This window comes from Folsomia candida, unplaced genomic scaffold (genome assembly GCF_002217175.1).
Source record: "Folsomia candida strain VU population unplaced genomic scaffold, ASM221717v1 Fcan01_Sc017, whole genome shotgun sequence".
Lineage (NCBI taxonomy): Eukaryota > Metazoa > Arthropoda > Collembola > Entomobryomorpha > Isotomidae > Folsomia > Folsomia candida.
Window position 1 is genome coordinate 2,291,428 of NW_019091209.1, and position 25,735 is coordinate 2,317,162.

The 25,735-nt window shown below is 38.4% G+C and overlaps 2 protein-coding genes across 4 annotated transcripts in view; one reads left to right on the forward strand and one right to left on the reverse strand.

The window, feature by feature from the left end:
- Positions 1-14,899, reverse strand: LOC110856649 (fucose mutarotase). 2 transcript variants are annotated; one of them, XM_022105141.2, is made up of 5 exons: positions 14,754-14,899; positions 14,489-14,670; positions 625-767; positions 318-487; positions 1-231 (listed from the first exon to the last, which is right to left on the reverse strand). In XM_022105141.2, exons 2-5 carry the CDS (start codon positions 14,571-14,573, stop codon positions 150-152), a joined length of 480 nt encoding a protein of 159 aa, XP_021960833.1. In that variant the 5' UTR covers positions 14,574-14,670; positions 14,754-14,899; the 3' UTR covers positions 1-149. The 2 variants fall into 2 exon arrangements, with proteins under 2 accessions (XP_021960833.1, XP_021960832.1); XM_022105140.2 differs by lacking the exon at positions 14,754-14,899 and having other exon boundaries at positions 14,489-14,734.
- LOC110856648 overlaps positions 7,091-25,735 on the forward strand; it is a 26,722-nt gene continuing 8,077 nt past the window's right edge. The window contains exons 1-2 of one of the 2 annotated variants that reach the window (XM_022105139.2): positions 7,091-7,246; positions 7,339-7,447. Coding sequence is in view for 1 of the 2 variants with exons in the window: in XM_022105136.2 (XP_021960828.1) it covers positions 25,292-25,562 (271 nt within the window). In the remaining variant the exon portion in view is untranslated. Of the gene's footprint in view, positions 7,247-7,338; positions 7,448-24,819; positions 25,563-25,735 lie in introns of those variants that run through there. The other variant, XM_022105136.2, reaches the window with a different exon arrangement.

Here is a 25,735-nt window from a genome sequence, read left to right on the forward strand (position 1 = left end):
TAAGTTTGCAGTTTGGGAAATTCTTTCCATTTATTTTTTTTTCTAAACTCTTTTACAATATTGTCTTGTAAAGGGTGACTTTTGTAATTTGCAGCAGAGCAGCATTTTATTTTATGTGGAAAGTGTGTATCTATTCATTCCGTTGTTGTTCAACTCTCCCAAAACGGAATCTCTGGCTGCGGAGTGACGAGTCCATTGGTGAGAATTATATTGCCGTATTTTGCAGTTTCTCTGAAAGAAGAAGAAGAAGAACTGAATGTGAATGACTATGTATGTCCGTAAAATTTAGAATTTGATCAATGCCGTATTGTACGTACCCCGTCTGAACAATGACGACTGCTCGTTTGGCCCGCTCGTAAAACTCGAACCGTTCCAAATAGGCGATGCCTACGTCTCCGTTGTGCCGCTGTTTCAAAATTTTCGAGTAAGTGTCCCATATGGGAACTTTTAACCCTTTGTCCTGCTCTGCCACGGCCATCACGGTTGCCTGTGCACATATTTAAGTAAAGTAAGTGATGTAACATAACAAGAGCGCAGGCAGTTACGTAATTAAGATGAATGAAAAACTTTAAGTGTACAACACTTGAGATGAGACTAGTTTTTTTTCTGGTATTATTTTCTTACCGGGTGGGTCACATAAGTGTCCAAATTGATAAGGCGCATGATGGACGAGAGCAGAATTGGGACGGGAATCCCATCCGCGCGAAGGACCGTGGCCCCCGAACTTTTCCCGATGGAATGGGCTGGAAAATGGGCGTCGGCCAAGACTGGAAATATAATTTAAATATGGAAATTTAGTAGGAATTGAGGGAAAATAAAGAATAATGAGGATGGACTTCACGTCAAGTTTGTAAACTTCGTTAGGTTTATAAGTTTATACGCGCTGGCTTGACTTTGGAAACATTTTCGTAAACAAAAAATTTGCTAAAAATTGTCTCGCAACCTTAATTTCGACTGAAAATTCAAATATAAAACAGTCGAATTGTTTACGAACTATAAAATTGCAGTTCGCAAATTTCGTACGCCAAATTTCCTTGAAATGTGTGTGCAAAAGTTCGTAAAAGTTTGTAAGCTTATACATAAACCTTCAGTTACATACGAAGGTTACAAACGGTGACGTGGTGAGTCCCTCGGTGACTCAATTAATTCGGATGTTTGCAACCCAGTAAAAATTTTACCGACTTTCCAAAGGAAATTACGTCATTACATATTTTGTCCCCGTTATATACATAATTTCATCATAAAATTATGAGCATGACGACATATGTACATACATAAATATTTGTTGCCGTTAATAAAACGATCACGTCATGGGTTTTCCACCAACCACTAAAAAAATTAACTTTATTTGTTTGTAATGTAACGTAACCCTGAAAATATGTAGCCTTTTGGTGAAAACCCGGTCGGTCAAGACCTTAATGGACGTGTTTACCAGACGTTTTTCATTTTTTATTAAACCGTTCGAGATGAAAAGATGAAAAGTGTCGTCGCGAGAAGAGAAAATCCACAGAGAGAGACGAGAGGCGTAAAATAATTGTTTTTGGTGAGATCAGTATCTCTGTTTCGGTGGTTGTGTTTTTTTTTGTGAAATATGACGAAAGAGAGAGGAACACAACACATTCACAAAACTATTTCCTCTTTCGTTGCCGGTCTCTTAGGTAAATTATAGGACTTTCGATTGCTTTGTTGGCGCACAGCGAGAGGTCAAGTGGATCCTGTAAATCGGTCCAATTTGAGGCAACTATTCAGTTAAGAAAGCACACTCTTTCCCTCCCTTCTCGCTCCCTCCGCCTTGTCGCATACCAACCGAGATGATGATGACCAAGCAGGCGCCGCGGAAGGGGTGGGGACATTAAGTTAAAATTGTAGGATCGGGGGGGAGGGCCGGGTTTATGTAAGATGTGGAGATGATGCCGACATCGAACAACCGGGGGGACATTGTCCCTCTGTCCTTCCGCGGCCACTGTGACCAAGTACACAAAAATTTAAGGTATGTTCGAGAAAGAGGCCGTAGTCGGATTGAAAGGGTAGCAGAAATCTCTACACATTTCTCACCCCTCTGGAGAAAAAAAATATTTTGCAACTCCACCCATTCAACAAGAGAAATTAGGGGTAAAGGTCTCCCAAAATTCATAAAAAACAAACATTTGTCAAAGAGTTTAAAATTTCATAAAAACAAACTTTAAGAAAACCTAAAACTCAACCAGGAAACTAAAGTTAACCACCCAGTCTGGTAATACCTAAAAACCTACGTAACGGTTATTTAATAATGAGAAGGTTATTGTTCGTAACAATCAATTGTTGGGAACGAATACATGCCAGAAACCAGGTCGACATCGACAGGTTGATTGCCCAAAGAAGAGAAAATTGATAACTCGTTTTTTTGTGGAATAAATCCTTTTATTTTTTTGTTTTATTGTGGTTCAAAGGGGTCCCTTGGCGAAGAAAGTGCCATCCGTAGTGTATTTTTTTCACGGAAAATGAATCTATCTAAATTGACACGTGTCTAATAAAACGGTGTCACTTCACTACCAGATTATTGCGTTTATTTGATCACCATTCACCGTTAGTTTCGTTATGTGTTTGACTTATTGTCAAAATTGCCGAAAAGATGATGAGAGGAAGATGACGTTCAACAAGTGACGACATTCTCCGCAGTAATTAATTGTCGGTCATTTCTCTCTGATGATAAGACAAATGGTGACAAAAACACTGCTTCCTGTCACCTGAGCACTTGGAACTTTTGCCTCCCACGACTCTCTCTCCAGCAGCAAAGCAACGCCCCACAGGGCAGCAAAGGTTCGGTACAATTTAACCCCTTTCACACTGACACAGGTGAGTGAGATGAGTGCAAAAAATCAACCTTTTCAAGTAGGAAAAGTCATAAAATTGGAGGAAAAGAGCATTAAAAGTGCAACGAAGAAACGCTCCTCTTCTTGATCAAACAAAATATCGGAAAGGCCGAGAAATACTTGAATCACCGTTTTTTTTCCTCTAAATTTCGAGAATTTACGACAGATTCTGAACGGACAGAAATGAAACATTGCATCGATTTATGAATCACTTCATGTCTCACCCACCACCACCATCAGCACACCTTTTCTACTGTAAAAAAAGGACAAAAAACAAAAAAACAGTGAAAAATTTCAAAGACCTCAATGTATGTATGTATGTATCATGATGATGGGCTACTTTATAACTCGAGTGGAAGTTTCGACTTGATTTTTCCACGTCTTTTCAACTAATAATTATCGAATCTAGCTCTCCTCGTGCTCAGAAACTTTGGGTACAATAATAATAATAATAAATACATGAAAAGAACGGGACTTCAAAACCACGGAGTACACTTCAAATTGTGTCATGATGACGTGATCTTCATGCTTTTTTTACTGCTGGCAAAGGGTAAAGGATCATATCCCATAATGCCCCATAATAATGAAATGATAATACATCAAACAAGTCTAAACAAGCAGATTGATAGTATTATATTGTGGCAATAAACGAATTCATTTGTACGGAAGGAAAGGGTGCATTTCACATAGAAAAAAATATACTCACAAAAAAAGTTGTACCGTTAATTGATGTCGCGATCGAGAACGTACATACTTCAAATGGATGAGCTCTAAAAACTTAAGCTTTCTCTGCGGAAAAACACGGTATTTTTCTACTCTGTCCTGCACTTGTCCTGAATTATTGAACAAGTTTGAGTAAAGGACACAAGCAAGCACAATAATTTTGTGTCATTTGTGTGGGTGGATAGGATTGGATGGGGGTCACCTTCACATATGTATCCATGCTTATGATGTATTGACGAAACTGTAACCTTCGAAAAAATTCGAAATTTGTCCATAATTTAGTAGCAACTCGGCTAATTATTCCTAGCAAAACATACGTATTAGCATCTCTCCCCACATAATTTGTAAGCTGTATCTTGATCGCAAAGAATTTGCGGAGCGGATGTCACTCAAAACTCGAGGAAAAGTACGTATGTACCCCAACAATGCTACAAAATCGTAAATACAATTGACCGAGCTGGAGATATCGGTTGGAAGTTGTAAAAAGTGGAAGTAGTTGTTATTTGTTATGTATGTACATGTGTATTAGATACGGGTTAAAAGTGAACGCTGAACGGAGTGGTATTTACTTATTTGTATGCGTTATTGTTGCCTGAAAATGGGACTGGCATTCATAAAGAGTGAATGAATTCTCAGACGAAGTTCCAAGAAATCCTCGGGGATGGTCTCCACTCCACCTTTCTTCTTTATCAGAGGATTCAAAATCAATAAAATTATCGAATAATCATCCACCCACCCAGAAAAGAAGGGCCGACTTTCAAAGTCCAGGATTGAAGAAGCATAATCTAATTTCCTTCCGCATAATGAACTCCTTGATGAAAATGATCTCCCGAGTGCAGATTTTGCGATTATTTATTTACAGTTCTTATCATCTGCATGAACTTTCTCATGAAAGGATCGATCAGGTGCAAAATTCAAGTATTTGACGAATAAAAAAAATTTGTGGATGTAAATTGTACAAAAAAAGGGTTGTGGACAGATGAGCGCAGTGGCCGCGGAAACGGGGGGACAGAGGGACAATGACATTTAATGCCCCACCATCTGCCCATCTTATATATTTATAAACCCGTCCCTCCCCTATCTATCCTACAATATTAATGTCCCCACATGTCCCCACGGCTTCCGCGGCCACTGGATAAGAGAGAGAGGCACCCAATTCACAGACAACAAGAGAGGTGTTGCATAACAGGAGTTGTAACAAGTTTTTGCGAATGATTGATGTGTGGTGTATGACAAATTTCTGAGAATTTGATCCCAAGAAGGTGGAAATAAATAATAATAATAATAATACGGCTTGCTTGCATTCTTCACTTTACACGTTATAGTAATAATGATGAGAACTGTTACTTTGTTTTCCCGTCAACAATGGGATTCAAATCAGAAACTGCATTGCACTCAAACTTTAAACGCAAGCAACGAAATGCGACTTGTTTCCCCATCAGAATAATCCAATTTTGCCTCAAGCAACTGACCGTTGATGATTAACAAGACAATTCTCTAATTAATTTTGGTAACAATCCTCCACATTTTTCTTACGTTACTTGTTCGTCTGTACACCCATGTCTCTGAGACCAAACTGGATTACAGGATTGGCTGGTTTAAACAAATGGTGAGGCGTGTCCTGCTTCAGCCCTCCTTTCTCTGTAAGATTTCGATTGTATGAGGGAATAAACCGGGGTGAAAGGGATGTAACAATGGGGTGAAACCAAGTGGGATATCGTTACGTTTTCTGAACTAACGTCTGAAACGCTAGAAATTAATAATTCGACCTTTTATAACTTTGACCCCGTTTACGTGGGGACGGGGTTATCATAATGATGACAATTTTTGAAATCCTCACCCCATAAATAAAACGGTTCAAACAAAAAATTTAACATTTTTGATAGCTGACCTCATCACCGTGACCTTATGAACTTCAAGGCTTATCTTAGAAATTGTCCGTACTTCAAAAAGTAGATTTCGATATCCGAAAACAGAATTTAAATGAGTTACTTCGTTCAAGACTTATCGTGCCTACAGACAGACAGACAGACGGACAGACGAAATCTTCCCATAAAATGGTTTCACCCTTTTATATGTATAGGCACGCAAATATTTTAAGACCCATTTTCAACCAAATTTTGCCCTAAAATATCTCGAAATCCGGCCAAATTTATATTTCCCGAAAAAACTTAATGCAACCCCCTAAAGCAAACAAGACATATATAACTCTGTCATTTTTGACACATGTAAAAATGGAGCAAGGCTCCGACAAACCAAGATTGTATCAACTGTGTCACCACCTCACCTGCAGTTGACATGCATGCGTACGCATACGTGTAACCCTGCCGTTGCAAATTGCAAAGTTATAAATGTTGGCATGCAAGAAAACCTAAAAGTGAGCCATCTTTTTCCTCTCAAAAAACCCATGTCTTGTCTCGGATGACGTGAGAATTAAGGGATATCAAGATGGGGAGGAGCCCTCCCTCATAAAATCGACATTCCATTCTCGAATTTCGCAAATGTTTCAACTTCTTTTCCAACCTGCCAATTTACTTACCAAAATTGCCAAGGATTTTTTAACCGATCGTCTTCCTTGGTCAAAACCTAACCCAAACCGACCGACCGAGAGTTCTTTTTTAAAATATATTCTTGCCGTTGTAAATGCAAGTTTGTAACAAAAGGATTTTCCCGTGGCCGTGGTCGCTCGATGGTCAATTAAACTTTTAGCGAGACAAGACCGTTATTACAGTTTTCAGCCAGGTTGTTATTTATGCAACAAGACCAACGAAACGACCAGTGGCCGCGGAAGGACAGAGGGACAATGTCCCCACGGGCGTTGTCAGATGAGATGTCCGCATCAATCTCCCCATATAACCCCCCCCCCTCTCCCCCATCCTACAATGTTAATGTCCCCACATGTCCCCACGGTCACTGCAAACGACAGAAGAACACGGAAAAGGAATATGTGTGCACCTATAATTCGACATTCAACTGAGCCGAACTACACATGTATGTACATACGCTTTGAAACTCTGCACATACTTTTCAAACCGGACTACTGGCTTGCCTGCTCGTATATACATAAATAGTTGTTGATTGGTATGGTGCATGTTGTGTGGTAAAAGTAAACCATGGACTTTCTCGTCCATTTTCGTCCATCCAATACTTAAGTGATTGTATCATCAGAGTAAATGCGTTGCAAAACCATACCTGACAATTTCTTAATGACAGATTTCTTTCTTTCGCCCGATAAATACGTATGCCTGCCTGCCTACTTTCCTTCCTTTCCTTGCGTGCCGTCAACGTCCTTATTCTTTCATCCAGTCATTTTTCCTCTCTTACAAAATAGCAATGTCAGTTCAGTTCAGTGCGAATAATAAGGACAAAGTTATTCAGCTTGTTTGTTTGTTTGTTTGTCGGCTATTGTGAGATCCGGATATTTGCCAACAACCCACCCACGGCTGGCGAAATAAATTCCGTTGGCTGGCTCCTAGAATTTGGAACATGTTCAATTTGCTGCTTTTTCGACCCAAATGAGTCAGTCGGTCGGGGAGGACTGTCTGTTAAATAGCAAAAGTGCAAAGTGCAGCTGAGGAGAAATTGTTTAATTTTCCTGTCCTAAAAAGACTAAAACGAGGCTATTATTCTAATTTTTGGGAGTGTGTCGTGCATATAGAAATTTGTAGGAGGTACATATTTACATATTTTTTATAATACGTATGCATTTTATTATTATGCGCAATATATGTGCGAAATTGTTCTCTTTTTTTGCATGAAACAGGTCGTCGCCTATAAAAGCGAGAGGTTAGCAAGGAGCACGTTGCAATTTGGAGTGGAATTTAAGGAGCACATTTGGTTGGAGTAGATTTCAAGGATCGAGAAGAACTAAGGTACGTGCGAAAATGTAGATTAAACACCTTTCAGAATTTTTGGGTTTGTTTAGACTTATTAAGCAAAAGCATGCATCATCATCATCAGACCAGTAAAAAAAGGTTGCTTTCACTGCAAATTCCTGAGATTGTAGTGTACGTCTCGGAATAAATGTGAAATTAAGACACGATTTAAAATCTTGGGAAACTCTTCTAAAAACATAATTATTAAATCTTCTGACCCATATTTCTACATTTCTCACGCTAAAATCCACAAAAAAACTTCAGGAAACTGTATTTGCAAAACTATTGCAAATTATTTGGCACGAAATATTTGCATTGCAGTAAACGGTGGATGAGACGATATGAAAAATATTCACAATTTTTTGATCCACATTGGGTTATGTTTCTCACGTCAAAATTCACAAAAAAACTCCAGGAAACTTATATTGCAAAACCCTTGCGAATTATTTAGCACGAAATATTTGCAGCAAACGGTGGATGAGAACAGAAATAATACAAATTGTTTCTCGTATCTCCTCACTTTTTTTCGTGTATTCTTGAGGTTAATACCACAAGGATGTGAGTGAAGATGGTGTGGTGTCTCTTTAGTAAGGCATTCATGTCAATCGCCAGGCAGCACATGTGAGGAGATCCTCGGATGAAATGAGTTATTGTCCAAGGATGACTGGGATCTAGTGTTTGAATGTTCCATTTCTGAGAATTAGAATGATGGTGAAAACTTGGTTACAATGCCGGACTTATTTTTTAATCCAACTCACTGCAAACGGAAGACAGCTCGAATCGCTATCTATTATCATTGTCGATACTTCTTGTACTTCCTCCTCCTCAAAAAGAAGAAGATGAGTTTGCACGACAATTAGTTACTGCTTTTTATCATGGCATCGATCTATGTATCTCGTGGAGACAGTGGCCGCGGAAGCGGACAGAGGGACAATGTCCCCACGGTTGTTCGATGTCCCCATCTAATATAAACCCGTCCCTCCCCCTATCCTACAATATTAATGTCCCCAGATGTCCCCACGGCTTCCGCGGCCACTGCCACCTCACCTTCTCCACCAACTAAACTACCAGCATTTCTAAACCCAACGGCAGGATGGATGGTCAAGATGAGACATGATTATCACAATTTCCAGTAACTGACCCTTCATCATTATTTATCCTCGTAAATAATTAATCTTTTTGGCGACAAAGACACTTGGCCTGATTATTCACATTTCCTTTGACGCATTGAACCATATTTTTTTCAATAAGTCATGATTTCAGAGGCAAAAAAAGGTTTCGAGAGGATGGACTAATATTAAAGAGCTAAAGCTATAAACACATGGCTTAAGTGGCAATAAGTCGAATTACTCACTACTTCATTGTCATGTAAATAATTGCATGAGACGGACGACAGGGTTGACCAAAAAGGAAATACTAATTGTCCTGAGGACATTTACTCAGAACACAAATTATTCACAAGTTTGTTCAAGAATTTGTCGCAGTTTCACCGGAAACCTGGAGAATTTGCTAAATTATTAGTCAGCCTGTTAGTTAGTTAACTGTGAAGCGTGTAGGAGGAAAAAACAAGAAAAAGATCAAGTGGACCATCACTCATGCCTCGTTAGATCATGATGACGACGATGTTGTCGATTAATTATTACGGCTGTGTAGACAAACAGAGATCAACAGGATATTCGAGGCTTAAAATACTTGGCGAGTCCCGTGCAGTGCATGGTAGGCCAGTGACGGCGGAAGTTGGGGGGACATGTGGGGACATTAACATTGAGGGGGAGAGGCTTATGAACAAGATTTTGTTGAATTTCTTGGGGGACAATGTCCCACCGTCCCCTTCCTTCCGCGGCCACTGTAGTTAGGCCCACACTCGTCTCAAGATCAATCAATTCACACCTCCAAGTCGAATCATCATCCTCTCATTAAGACATCCTCCGCGTGTCGTTGAGCAGAGGTGACGTCCCAACCAAGTGACATATGCTCATTCATAATTGACGACATTTTCCAACCCGACCAAACAAACTTTACTTAGGCTAAAAAAATAAGAAGCATCATTTCATAAGCCTCTTGATAACCCGAATTCCAATTTATATACCAACCATTAAGTGTCAATCTTCATTAAACATGAGAATTGGTCATCATCATCGTCCTCTCCTGCCCACCATTTTTTTCCAGACTTGCACACTGACCCAGCAGATTATTTTTGCAAGTCAATAGTCAATTACAAGTCATTCGTCATTTACAATTAAGTAAATATGCAAATGATTACATATTTCACTGGACTTAACTGTATTTTTGTGAATGGAAAAATGTCACCGGTATGACATTGCCAATAAGTCAAAGGTGGAAAAACCTACATAAATACGTATGCAAATTCATATTTTTAGCAGAAAAATGGTCCCGACAGGTGTAGCAAAAATGCAACCTACGTCACACCTTGCACTTATCGACTATTATTAACTGAATCGTTAACCAGATAAGTTTCGGGTAATCAGGGTTGCTGCGGAGGAGGAGGACGACATGTGTTGGTACATGTGTAAAATAAAAACTTGATAAGTAGGTAAACACGATATCGTCCCATTCACCCATTGGAATTCGGGGGTATCGTCGTTATTCGTCGTGACCACAGATAAGTGAGCGGAGGTTATCATCCTCCTCCATGAATGAGGAGGATATGTATGTACAGTTCAATTCCATGAAAAAATCTCATCTGTACAACAAAATAACAATGCAGACCCGTCCGATATTTACGTCATCGGCTGCACTATTCAATACCATCGCATCGCACCATTAATTATATACCCAGGCTTAAATAATACTTAATCGAATGCAGACACAATGACAACAAAATTCGCGGAATTGACCGATTCCTGATAAATATTTATAAGCATGCATGCCTGGCTTTAATTACACGAATTTTGAATGCAACGCACCAATAAATCGGATGATGATGAGTACAATCCGCATTCCACCAACGAGATGATGATAAAACTGACTTATCGAGATTTTTCGGTTAAGGACAATTTTACAACAGGATATTTGGTAGGTAAAACTACTGGATTATCGAACAACGTTTTGCTTAGGATATGGCGTAAGCGCAGATATCACGTTACATAGATTGACGTGCGTATGTAAATATGTACCCTACCAGTCACATCACTTTCGACGGACTGAATTTGTTTACCAACATTCCCATTTAAAACATCGGCACGGATTTGATAATCAAGTCCATGTTGGCTTCTTCTTCATCCGTCATTGATTAGTAATGATATGCAAAGTAGGAGGAGATCCGTGCAAAAAAATGAGTGTAATAATACGCACATGGATGGATTGGATCACCTCAAGATTATTTTTATCTTGTCGAGCCAGAGAAAAATTGCGAGTGCTTAAGTACATACTTTTTTTTACGTAATCATCACACCCGCCCGTGAAATAATTAGCTTATCTGCTGGAATCATTGCTCCCAATCATTCCACCAACCAGGTTGGTGATGTAATCGGGTGCAATTATCTATCCACTGTTTTTGCAAGTGTTGTTGCACTGGGATTTGCAATTTTTGCAATCAGAGGACATCTGTCAAAGAGATAGTTGATGTCGCGTTTTAACTTTTGGCATGATTTGTGGCCTCCTAAATTTGATGCTTAATGGGGATTTGAATTAGCATTTTTGCGGATAAACCGGAGGAAAAGAAGGTTGCAAAAAGAAAAGGAAAGTACCGGTGGCGAGTATCATTTAGCATAATATTTGCCCACATTATCATAGCAATATTAATTAGCACACCATACATACGACCGCATCGCATCATTGTTTGAACAGGATTGTCGTATGAAAGTGATGAATCTGATTCATCGTGTGGAAATAGCTGCCAATCCGAACCTCTGGAATGGGCCAACACCTCCAAAACAGGACAATTTCTGGGAACCCCACTTATCAACTTGGTCGAGATCACATCATTCCGTGCGCGTTTGGGATAAGCAGTGCAATTCTGAAATGTATAATTACTATTCCAATATTGTTATCTGGGAAGAGTTTTAGCGCATTGGTGAAGAAGTTTGCACCACGACAGGCTGCTTAGCTAATAATGCGAATGTGTCAGTTGCTAACCGCAGATTTCGAGTGGGCGAATTTTAATTTGTGAATGCCAAAAATAGGGAGGCCATATTTTTACAGTTTTCTTAATGCGCGAATTTGACAATGTATGAAAATGTATGTATGAAAATTTAAAATTTAAAATTTTTGATGAATCTTAGGATTTTTTAAAATGCAGAAAAAGGCATAAAATTCATAAAACCAAAAAATTATTAAAAAGCATTCTCGAAAATTCAATAACATAATTCTGAACATACATGTTTTTCAACTTTTTGAAATCGTGCTAAAGTTCTAAAAGATTATGAACATATTTATGTACATGTTTTCGATTTGCCAGAATTCTAAAAGTTCCAGCCTTTTGAAAACCAATGATTTGGACTGCAAATAATTTTAAAAATTCCCCCACACAGTCAAATTCGCACATTTCAAAAAATGAAAAAATATGTACACGTCTGCTTATTTCTGACACTAAACAAATTAAGAATTTAAGATTAGTCCCGTCCAAATCTGAGCTTAGCCACTGACACCTTCACCTCCTAACTATGTACACACGTTAGATAAGATTTGATGTATGTACATCTACATCATCTTCTTCTCAAGCAGGAATATGTAACAAGGTGATGAGATAATGGGGAATTACTTATCCTCCATGTCCGCAGTCCAGTCCATTAAATAGATGACAACATGTGTATATTTATGAGGAGAGTACTTTCCAAGTAAATCCATCAACTCTCTACGGTAGAGACTCTACCAGTGACCAGCGTCATAATAATAATGCATGCATGCCGGGTTTCCAACCTTCAGGGGCATTTTATTATTTTCGAAATAATAATGTTTACCCTAACAATTAAGGTTCACACGTATCATAAATCAATGACTTATTCAATTAGGAAGCACAACAACCTGTCAAAAGGACAATGTCGTCTCTCTATTTTTGGTTGGAAAAGTCAACACAAAATTGCATTTAATAAGTAATTTTGTCAAAATTTTTGACACCTTTTTTGATGCGGGTAAAATTGCTACAAATTTTTACCCCCTCCTTATGCCAAAGTTTTATTGATGTGGTCTTTATGATTTTAATGTTTTTTGAAAATAAATACTTGACTTTGGACTTAGTTAATCCCTTGAAAAATAAGTTTCTGGAGTTAAATAAAAGGTATCACCATCAACCACCACCCATCGGGCAATCTTAAAAAAGCGAGATTATGAAGGATTATTATTCCGTAGGGTTCGGTTTGACAGGATTAAAAAAAAGAAAAATGACAACAATAAATGTATCAATAACCTCCTAACGCGACGAAAATTCTACCCTTCTAGTTATCAATTCGTTTAATTTTTTTTTTACCAACCGCTGAAAATACCAATTAGCGCCACCATTAAGAAGAAAGAGGTGCCAACAAGTAAACCAAGTCATATTTAGAAAAATTAACGGCCATCAGCTCAACACGTAGTCATAAAACGAAGTGAAAAATACCATGTCATTTCCTCCCTACAGATTTTGAGATCATTGACGATTTGAGATTGTTTAGTATGTATTTTACCCGGTAATTGACGACAGACCGAATTATGAGGAAGCAACGGATCCAAAATACACAATATGTTAATTGTTTACCTACATAATGTTATGGACAATGGCATCGGTGTAGGTAATAAATGATGATGATGATGAAACAATGTTAAAAGATGATGATACATAAATGTCCATAAACTAAATGCGTATTGCTTCAACAAGTTCATGAGGCATTCAGTGGCCGCGGAAGCCGTGGGGACATCTGGGAACATTAACATTGTATGATAGGGGAGGGACGGGTTTATATAAGATGATGCCGACATTGTCCCCTCAAGCTTCCGCGGCCACTGCGTGTATGCAAAAACTGTTTGGTTTTAAGTTGTCGTCGTCGTTGTCGTCGTCATTCGTTATGTCAACATTAAGTAGTAGAATAGGAATTATGATTGCATAAAGTGTTTAGCAGGAGTTATTTAGACATGCAATTAAATGTGGGAAAGATTGCGGATGGATCTTGTTCCGTGAAGCCAATTAATTTCATTATTTGAATTAAATGAATAGGACAAAGCAAGTAAAAAAAAAGTAGGTATTGTGAAAGAATTATCTTCCGGAACTGGAGGAAGGGAAGATGCGTTGATTGATGGACAAACGCATTGTGGTTGAGATGAATTGATTGGATGATGATGATGATTAATTAAATTGTGGTCAATAATTCACGTAATTTTAAATGGCTAAAGTTTAACTGACTCACTCATCTCGGGCATTGCATTTATTTACTGACTCATCCGGACTTATGTATGTGAAATCGGACAGGCAGGAATTAATTGAATTTAGTTTGGTTTATCTTTTTTTGCAAATAATAATGCCGATAATTTAGAGGACCCAATTAACAAATAATTAATTAGGATTGTTATAATATTTAACTTCATTTATTATTCATGAATCACAGTTCATGATGAATTTTGCATACATTTTTTGTAAAGGGCTCGGCCACATGAATCGAAATTAAATAAATAACTGAACATTAATCTATTTGATGACTCAATGTGTACAGCAAACAGGGCACATTAGATGAAGAGATAAAATAATAGAGCATTACATTGCAATATTATTACTGTTATTATCTAAACAAGCGTGATTGCAAATTATGTATATCATGGAACTTAATAAATCATCCATTTGACTATTATTATTATAGTTGTCAAGTGGATGAGTAAACTTAACTACTGTCTGTTGTTCTTTTTAAATATGGACTGTTTTTGAAAATTGGGTTGGGGGGGTATTTAAATTACATTTACATCATTTAGTAGCAACCACATTTCCGAAATTTTTAAAAACAGTGCACATTTAAAAAAAGTAGTCCTACTTATCAATTCACATTATAAACCATGATACAACTAATATTTAACATTTAAACAACACTTAAAAAATAACAAAAAACAACATACCAATCTCGTCCCCATGACCCATCTTAGCCAGGGCGACTAAAAGATCAGGCGAAATGCAGGGAGGAACCCCTTTTAAAAACCCCATCTTAACGATAAGCACAAAAACTGTCGAAACAAAATACTAGTAATACTACACAAATAATATTATAAACTACTACAATTTAATTAATTAACAGCTGCAACTGAAAAACAAAGCAATACTTTTATTAAACTTTAAACTATACTTGAGAAATTAAGTCAAGTGGTTTATTTACTTAATACTTACGTGTCCCTCCCGATATTTACCGAATCAATATTTTTGCAATACTTTTTGCACACGATGCAAAAACCACCACCACCACGTAGAAACGGAAAGTTAACGAGAGAAGATTAGCGCGGAATTACGCCGGCCGGTCTCGTTCCACCTCGCACTTGTTGTCATTTGCATAAATATGAAAACACAACAATTTGCATATTATCATTACATAACAATGTCAATTAGATCATGTCATGATATAAATAAACATTACATATTTAATTAAATTCAAAAAAAGAAACCCCTTTGAAATGAATGGAAACGTTTTTTTCTCGCACTTTTGTTAAAATTAACCTTTGACACTGCATGGCCTCGATGCTGACGATGCTTGAGAAAGAAACCCTTCAATCAATCAGCGGTTGGTGGAAAAAAGGGACCACCTTTGTTGCTTCCCTAATTAACAGGTAGACAGACAGGTAGATTTTGCTCCGGGTATGTATTTTCATGTTGAGTTCAACCAGGTCGAATCCCGTCCTGACTTGAAAAAACCCAACTCGGGACGTTTCCCTGCCCATGCTTTTCAAAGATGACGATGACCTCTTCTTCTCCCCATTTTCCATCAATTGTCAAGTCTTAATTGCAATTAAAATAATTAAAATAATTAAAAAACCAACCCAACCCATCAAATTCATAGCGTGGATTGGATTCTGGATTTTTATATTTCCGAAAGATTGTCTCCCTGGACACGGTCGCAAAAAAAAGTTGCAGCTGGTCCTTCATTCATTTATTTGCCGTCAATTTCAAGTGGAGGTGGACAAATTCCAAGTTTATTAAATTCCCAAGTAAAATTAACACCCCAATTAAAATTTATTCGCGTGTCCACCCTCCATCCCTAAAAGAAAATTGTATTGCGTCCAGTTTTTGTTTTTTGAATAGTCTTCTGAATGTTGGGGACATTTTGGAGAAGTTGCCTCCAATTCAAAATTGTTTGTGTGAAGGATTTTGTACTCGTGTGGCGTAGCACGATATTAATTATAGTTAAGAAAGAAGAAGAACAAGGACAACTTCCGGACGCGAGGAAGAAGTATAAGAAGAAGAATCATCATCATTATTGAGAAAAGTTGTGAGTTTGTTTAACACACACCATCGTCCATGTTAAAGTGGTCTGCATTTCATGGTAATGTAAACTTTGATTTTGTTATTATTTATTTTGTTTTTAGTTAAGTTGTTATCTTGCGAAATGGAATGTGTATGTGGGAAGAGATTCATGATGTCGTCATTGTTGTCGCATCATCAAGGGTGTCTTATCATTATTGTTATCCTCAGTTTAAGGGTTATCCTGCGAAATGAAATGTGCACATGGAAAAAGATTCAGGAAGTCGTCATCGTTGTGTTATCATTATAGTTGCCTTCAGTTTAAGGGTTATCCTACGAAATGAAATATGTACTGCAAAAATAATTATGATGTCGTCATCGTTGCCTTATCATATTGTCGTCCTCAGTTTAAGGGTTATCCTGCGAAATGAATTGTGCACATGGAAAGAGATTTATGATCTTTATCTTATCATCATCGTTGTCTTCAGTTTAATTCGTGTTTTATGTTCAATATTTAAGTACGGCGTTTTCAAGTTCTGAGACATTTTCACAATTTTTAATTAAGTGTTATTAAGCGGTCTGGTCTATTTTGGTCCTGGTCTGGTCTGGTGGGTGGGTGGGTCACCACTGTGGTCTGGAATGTTTGTTATTAACACTCTTGATATTTATTTTGGGTATTTTTTTCTCTCTCTTGTGACGACAAAGACCAGACCAATAATCAACCAATATATATATTTTTATGACATGAAAAATGAGTGAAAACGAAGGTTGGTATTTTATTTTGACGGTTTGTCACATATGTACATTAACGAAACGAAAACCTTTTTTCCTCCGAGTTTTTTTTACCTGTTTTTAGATAAATACGTATTTTTAATTATCTCGCCTTTTCGTTTCGAGTGTTGTTATTCCATTCCATGAATTTTTATGAAAATATGTACCCGCTTCCTCCCTTTGATTCATTCATTCCAAGAATGTGGATATTATTATGCCTAAAAATAATGAATATTTTGGGTTTAGAAGGTAAAAATAAGTTCAACTTGGAATGTTCATAACCTTTCGTCATACATATTTTCTCACCTTTTCATCTCCGTCTATAATATCTCTGTGTTAGGTTATGTTATCCGATTTCTGGTTGAGTCATCATGGGTAAAACATGAAACAGAATCAGTTATTGAATACCTGTAACTAATTACGGATATAAATTGTATTATGCAAATTTGATATTTTATGCAAATTGGGCACATGTACCGTGATCTATGTACGTATGTAAGCACTGGTGCCATGCTGGTCGCCGGTGCAATTAGTGAATCTTAAAACTTTAAGCAATTTGTCACTCTTTCTGTCTGCATGCATACGTTTTCCTTGGTCGTTGTCATCATTTTCGACATATTTCTACATTCTTAACGCATTGTTGGCAGGTAGATATGAGGGGTAAGAAAGTAGCTGTTTTGTTAACATTAACCAAACCACACACGACACGTTAGAATGACTTGATTTGGTGGTGGCTTGGCTGGGAGCCGGTAATGGCATGCATGCACGTGCATATTGAGATTCATTCATTTACGTATGCATATGCATTTACAAAGACGAATCGTTCTCATTACTTGTAATACACTTCCTTTTTGGCGTTCTGTTCATTCATCTCAAGTGGTGGTGGTGGTGGTAGGCGAGGTAAAATAAAGGTAAAGGTGACTTAATAATACTGCTGAATGGATAGAATTCCTCGTGGCCGGACGTTCGTTTGTACGTTAAGAGGTCAATATCAAGTTCCTCTGTGCATGGGCTTTGACGTATGCGTTTTCCGTGTGTCTATGTACTAATTTAGGGCAAACAGAATACCGACGACTTGGAAGACGACGACGACCTTTAAACCTTGAATTATGCGGCAGTCAACGAACCGAACCGGTGATGGTTGTGTGGAATGGAATGGAATTTTACTTCTGATTGATTTTGAGGTAGATGTCCCATAATGATGAGCGTGTATGTATGTAAATGGGGAGACTTACAAATTAAGTAGTGCATGCGGCCAGCAGTGGCGGCGGAAGCGTGGCGACAGAGCGACAATGTCCTCATCATATCCCCATTTTATATAAACCCCTGCCTCCCCCATCCTACCGTGTTAATGTCTCCAGATGACCCCACGGCTTCCGCGGCCACTGGCGGCTAGTGGACGTGGACCACTCGGCGTCTAGACGGAGAGGAAAGCTACAGAGTCACTGGAATGATCCATGTGCTAGTCATCTTTGCATTTTTTTCCGTAAAAGGTCTCACATTAGGAGAGTCGTGGTCGTGATTTAAGTTGCACATGGATACGTTTGGTCATCTCATCTCTTCTTCCTCTGACTAGTTTGCATCATTTCTTTTGCCAGGAAATGTAGATTAAGGAATGATGAAAGAAATGAGCTTGGCGCCGCCGTTAGTTCGTTCGTATACTTTACGGATTATTTATTAAAGGTGTGCGTGGGACTTGGTCTTCAAGTTATCGATTCCTCGATGCCATTATTCATCGTCATCGACTATTTCGCACACAGTCATCATCATCGACCGCCTCCACATTAGGCAGGCATGCAGGCAGGCAAGGATCTTGTTATGTGTGTGTACGGCATGGCACGGAGGGAAAGGTCATGGTTCCCCCTTCAGAGTAACCTGTCTTCTTACTCATGCATAATATATACAGGCAGACAGACGACTCATGGCGTGATGTGAAGGTGTGAGCGGTTAATTGCGGATTACGATTGCGGACCAATTGCAATTTTTTGTAATGACAAAAATAAGCAGATTTTGCATTTTTTAAATTCGCGACTTTGATGGCTTGGTGGAATTTGCAAAATTATTAGAAACCATGGGGGTTTAAAAGGCGGTAACTTTACGAATTTTGGCATGATTTCGAAAAATGGAGAATAGAAGTATACGTTATTGAAATTTCTTTTTCAAATTTTTCTTATTTTTTAGCCTGTTTCTGAATTTTGAAAAATTCCAAGATTTAACAAGCATTTTAAAATTTGCATACACACATTTGCATACGCGTCAAATTTGCACATTAAGAAAAATACGAAAATACAAGTCTGCTTATTTTAACCACTGAACAAATTATAACTTAACAATTGGTCCTATCCAAATCTGCGGTTAACCGCTGACACCTTCTCCCCTCAGACATAACTTGCACTCCATAATTTCGCACAAGTAACCATCCTGTGTATAGTGGTGGCCTAGCCAAATTCGCATTTTGTGAATGAATGAATCAATGGATAGTAAGCGCGTGCCATTTTCAGTTTCGCCTATAACGTTTCCCAAACTGTGCCAAACCATTCATCCACACATTCTGCTGCTGCTGCCTTTCTGTTAATCCTGTTTCGCAGTATTTCGTTCCCACACGCAGAATTGTATACGTACTTCAACCACATTTGCATTACATTACTTATGTTAACCATGCACATGCACTCGCAAACTATTATTATTTATGCTACACTTTTGGCTGGCTGGCGTCCCCGTCATATTATCATCACTCACTAATGTATACACATGAATGTACGTATCCCGTATGCATATTTTGTTGCGATGAATCATGCACTTTTTGAACTTTACGCGAAAATCTTATTGTTTATATGTATGTATGATGAGCTGGCTGTTCGCACACACGTGAATGACGCGAAAAAAAAATTTGTGTGCAAAATATTGGCACGCCTTTGATGGAAGGTCGTGTGATTACGATTTCGAATAAAAATGCTTCTAAAAATACCGCTATTTGACGTATCTAAACACGTAATTTTGATCCAATACGTACAAGTGCACATTATAAAGTGTAATGATCTGAATAAATTTGTACCTGTCGTCGTGCACATGACGATTTATGGAACGAAAGGGAAATTGAGGTAGACTCAAATCCTGTTAAGATTGCAATTTAGAGATTGTATGTATGTACCGCATTTTATGAGGGATTCCCATCATCCATCCATTCATGTTCATTAGCAATTCTTTAGAAGACAATTATGTCCAACGAGTTATGAGAAAGATTATTAGTTGGCAGTAGGATTTGATTAAGTTGTGAGTATTGCAGAGCAGAGCAGAGCAGTCAATGCAAATATGTGGCGTGCGAATAATGAAGAATGCCGCCGAGCTGCTCGATTTTGCTAACGTAGTAAATGTTTCAGAGAATTTGATGATCTGCTTTCGTCATCAAAACGAGAACGCTATCTATCTCTCTAGATCCTGTGTGTTTATAGCTGTTCTTCGCAATATGCCTATTTTTTGCGTGTCTTTTTTTCCCCTGGTCAATTCTCTATCTAGCAAGAACTGCATGGCTGAATTATCCCTGTCTCACTCATCCGTATTCTGAAGAACTCTACTTTTTTGTCCTGCCAGTGGGTGGGTGAAATGCAGTATTATTATGTTGCATATGTCCTCAACAAGGTCTTCAATTTGCTAAATGAATGCAGTGGCCGCGGAAGGACAATGTCCCCACGGTTGTTCGATGTCGGCATCGTCTGCCCATCTTATATAAACCCGGCTCTTCCCCCCTATCCTACAATGTTAACGTCCCCCACGGCTTATTCCGCGGTCACTGTACATGAATGGATGACTAGCAGAGTTTGTATGTGTGTGAGGACGAGTTAACTCGATCAGTTAACTGTTATATTGTTCTTTAAGCTGTTGTAATCTGTTGCTGTTATGCTACTGCTGCTGCTGGTGAGTGAGATGAGATGAGATTTATGCATGTATTGTTATTATTATTATGATATGAGACTGATGACAAAGTGAGATCTACATGAATGAATCTTTGTGTGTGTGGTGGTGGTATGGTGGTCGTGTTTGACTTTGTGTGTGTGCATAGTTGCACTAAACTGAACTGTTACGTATGTATTGTACTTACTTATCTATTACTTGTTCCCACTACTGACTCTGATGCACATTAAGTCTTGAACTTGAATTTATTGTTTCTGCAATCCATTCATTCATTTATTCCTTTATTATTCGTAGTACTCTGGATGTGGTCTTGGCACAAATGTATTTTTTTCTGGTGGTTTCGTTTTTTTCCGTTCATTCATCTTTTGCCAGTCAGGTGGATGAATCATAAGTAATAAACTTTACGAAATTCCAGGGATTGATTTTGCACAGATTCATTTTTTACAAGGCCTTTTCTTTCACTCCTAAATACAACCGACACACAATTTTTTTTAACGTAACACAAAAAGGGTGACAAAGCCTGCCCGCAGCTTTTGTGTCTGTGTATCTGTCTGTGCCAATTTTTGATGATTCATTCGCCATGTTTTTAAAAAAGAGGAATCATCCTCGCCACACGATATGAACTGGATTGGGAAAGGTCGATGGTATGAAGGAGTCCGCTTGGCTGAAACGGTTATGTGATGTGAATCACCCGGTTTTTTTTACTGGAGTCCTTGCACAGTGATTATGTATGCATGCATCAATCTGAGTGGCTGAAGTTTACCTGGAAATGTGTATCTGCATGTATTTATGTTGAGGTGGATCATGATGATGATGATGATGCGGTGGTGGTGGTGGTGGAATGAGTGAGTGTGCAAAATTTGACACGAATCCATCATAAAAATGTATATATGCATTTGACTTCTAAAGCACATATTTTTATCGCTCTGAATAGAACAATACATAGATTTACAGATTTATTTAGTGAATTAAGCTCCCTCCTCAACGTTCATGAACTATGGATGAGTTTGCAAATATTGTGCAAGTTCATGATCGCTCATGACAAATCGAATATAGTTCAACGAGACTAGACCAAACCACGTGAGAAAGAAAAACGTAACGTAACGTAAAAAATTGGCTAGCGTTTTGTTATTGTATCGTGCAACTTTCGTCTCACTTGCAACACGGTGGATAGAAATGTATGGAAATTCTTTGACAGCGTGTGTAGTGTGCACATGGGCATACGAATAATATGTAGGCAAAGGTGAATCGAAGTGGTTTGGTGGTGAGTAATAACCCATTACTCTCGAATAAACGTATGCATGCCTCAAGATTAGGATTAATTATGTATGACTTGGGATATCCCACCGGCCAGGCCAACCTAAATACGGATGTTCATCTTAAGACTGTGATGAATTTGTGTTCTTTTACGTACACACTAATTCTTCCTTTGCTCTGAACTAGTAATTGCGTGCCGTGGGTGTTCACTTGCATATTGTGAGTCTGGTCTTTGGGTAGTAGTACATATGCATGTATTATACAGCAATTATGCCAACGTGCGTTGATTGAAGGTAATTATGTACCAAAAGCATGCACGGCCTAACAATTTGGAGGTCAGGGACCAGGATCACTGTACATAGCATCATCATCTTAACTCGTATGTCATCATGGTTCACACTGGAACATAAAGTTATTTCTCCAGGATGAGCTGACCCAACTAAAGGGCGTTCATTCCTTGGTTTGCTTGTATTTTTTGTTATCGGTAACTACTGCTGTAATTGACCTGTAATTTACTTATTACATTATTGGGCAGGGACCTTACTTTACGTTACTTCTCTTAACGGATAAATCGGACTGATAAATGTGTATTTAGGTTGAAGGTGTGCTGCTGTGCATGCAACTTTTGATTTCTGCACAAGGTGGACTGGACTAATAAGGGAATGAGTTTGATTTTTGCAGTCATCATCACCGCCGCCTTGTTAGCACGTCAAGTATAATGTTTTATGTAGATGATCTTTGTAATGAAGATTGCAGTTACATCATTCTTCTTCTGGTATGATTCATATCCTCTCCGCCAATACGACGGTTGGTTTAGGTCGTTGGTTGGTATTTTTGACGAAAATAGTAAATAAAATACCTCGCGATTGGTATGTATGGTGTCACCATAAAAATGTGGATTTTATGCAGTACCATTTTAGTGTGGAATTTTTTTTCTACCTGTCAAAATTCCCACGGAGTAAAAATGAAATGAATAAGGAGACACGGGCCAAGGCGAAAGGCGACAATGAATGAGTGGATAAAACCAATCTAAAAGTACTCATCAGGTATGTCGTTTTGTTGTGTCGGCTAAATTCAGGGATTGAATTGTCGAATGTAAATTTTAGGTACATCAACATCATCACATCATCTCAAAAAACTTGAGATTTGCTTTAGCCTTACTTAATAACAAATGTCATTCTTCCTTCTATTGTGGTACCCTACTCATCAAGAGCAAGCAGTAAGAACGAGCGATTGTGTGTGTGCAAACTGTTGGGGAAATCCCCCATGATATAACCTTGCCTCTATGAAATTAATATTGCATCCAACCAACATTGTAATAATAATGTTGTACTTTCGTCGTTGTGTTGTAGTGCATGGCCGTTGAAAGTATTAAAGGTTGAGACAGAAATGCATACCTGAGAGCCACACGAATGACTCAACCAACGTGAACTCCTACCGGCTAGACGATTTCTTAGAGTGTAAAGTAACTAACTCGTAAACTTGGTTCATTTTATGTACAACAATGTGTTTAAGCCAGAGCATCAGCATGGCATAGGACAAAGGCTATTTTTGGCACATCCGCGAAACGATTTCGAAGAAACTCCTTAGGAATTCCTTGTCGTCGTTTCGTTGCATATGACGCACCTCTGTTGTGTGACAGCATAGAATAGCATGCAGCACAGGTGTATTCATGTATTTATCTAACGTCACACCAACCAAACCTGAGCATGAATTTAATACTTCTTAATGAATGTTGAGCTAGGAATTTGCGATATCAAGGAATGAGAGCAGAATTCTATTATTTCCATGATTTTTACTTACTTACACGGATCACTGTACAACCGGGGCGGAAGTGGGGGCCGCCTGCGTGGGCCGGGCCCCTGATTGAAAATGAGATGAACCATAATTTCCGAACTAATTGAGACCTAACTATTTGGAGAGACGGAAGTCATTGGCAGGAGCAGGCAGAGACATTTATTGGCATGCTATTTTCCTCCCCGGTATAATCAGCATCTCGAGCATGGTCTTGAGTAGGGCGTGTGTGTGTAACATCAACCTTGACACCTACACAAATACACACACTTTTTTGACCGGACCTGCTAACAACCCAATTAACTAAATAACTGGATTGGTTGGAAAAGTCGAGAAACTATGATGAAATTATAAATAAAAGTTCTTCCACCTCCACCACCACCACCTCCTCTTTTTCATGACTAAAAAATGGTAACGATGTCTCATCCGTCTATAAATATTGGAAAAATCACTACAAAAAAAGTCTCGGAGATGGGTCATCCCCTTGTTAAAAAAACGGTAATGTAATGTCTCATCCGTCTATAAATATTGGAAAAATCAGTCCAAAAAAAAGTCGGATGGGTCATCCCCGCGTTTTTGCCCGATAAAATAAACACACACACATACAGACACAAAGATCTAAAAACACCACTACAAATTTTATGGGAACCACATTGTTTAAAGTGATTTGCACGTCATTGCCGTAGTACGGAGAAAATTATGAATGAAATTGATGTACGGTTGCATACATGAAGTCAGGATAGGAGTCATACTCGAGGTGATGTCATAACCGTTTAGAAGAAGGAGAAGGGTTAAGTCAGTCTTAACTGAGGAGTGAGTCGAGGAGAATCAAGTGGCATATGTAAAAAGCATGAGAAATCCCGATGTGCTCTGACATAGTAAAACGTAATGTATGCACTGGTTAAAAAGGAGCTTATTCTTATTATTATTATTGGTCGGGTTAGGATGTGGTATGGATGGATGGTTAGTGAGATTCAGGAGCTATTTAGCCAGCCACCACGGAAGAAGAGGAGAGACGACATATCATTGCAATACATACAATTTGGGTGGGTAAAAAGCGGCTAAAAAAGTGTATACAATGATGCATACGCGATACTCTTTTGTGGGTCTGGTCTACCTGGGCAGTGGGCAAAGCATGGATCATCATATACATACAATAATCCATCCATCCATAGGTGAGAAAGCCCATACCCATGAGTCCACACTCACCACTCTGCAACATGCTTTAGGAAATTGGCTCATTCATTTATAAACGATTCTCACCAGCTTTGTGTTATTAGTCGTCTTCTGACTTTCCAACTACAAGTGTCATAATAAAGTGGTCATCGTTCACTATTCACTAACAGACTCGCTACACATTTACATGGCAAAGTTCAATTGTCAAACTTCATAGAGTTTCATTTACTACGTACGTATGTACAAACACAGTCTCATCTCTCTGTCTCATCGTTGCTAAAAATCATATAAATACCACCTTACAATCCAGTCCGAGCACACACTTGTCATTTGGTCTCACTTGGGACGACACGTTGGATAAAATAAAGTATGATAAAAATCTGAGATATCGAAAAAAGTGACAAAATAAGAAGTGACATTACATTATTTTAGTGGAAAAAAGAAGTGTTTTGTGAGAGTTGTTAAGAAATAAATTTTCGGAATTTTTGTTTTTTGAAAAAATTGTTGATGCTACTTCTCGAAACGTTTCTAATTATTCAAACGTTACGAAAGAAGAAATTATCATGGAAATCTGTCCAAGTTGTAGAGGTTCGATTGAACTAGAAATGGATTACAGAGTTACACAGTCGAGAGTCAGTGGGGAGGTTGAAGGTGAAGGTGGGTGTGGTGGAAATTATTCCTCACCCACGACACAAACCACCACGTGTCACTGTCACGTGTCGAGTCCTTACAGCCGCACCACCCCCTCTCACTTATCCGACACCACCACCCCCTCTTGTCTCACAGTTCCCACGAGACATTCCATCAGTCGTCGGGTTCGATACACAAATTCGGGTTAGTAGTCTCATCATATAATTTGCTTTACAGGAAAACTGCCATGTTTGGTTGAGACAGGCGAGTAGGTACGGATGGATGACTAATAGGTCGAGATGAGACATACATAATTTGTGTCTATGTTTATGTGTGTGTGTGTGGGTTAAGCTAAAAGTTGTAGAGACATTGTTTAT

Bases quoted from the DNA above. Each gene is read 5' to 3' on its own strand.
- LOC110856649 (XM_022105141.2), bottom strand. From the start codon at position 14,573: ATGGGGTTTTTAAAAGGGGTTCCTCCCTGCATTTCGCCTGATCTTTTA. The intron at 768-14,488 runs GTATGTTGTTTT...TTATATTTCCAG, and splicing joins GGGTCATGGGGACGAGATTG to TCTTGGCCGACGCCCATTTT. The intron at 488-624 runs GTAAGAAAATAA...ATATGTGCACAG, and splicing joins ACACTTATGTGACCCACCCG to GCAACCGTGATGGCCGTGGC.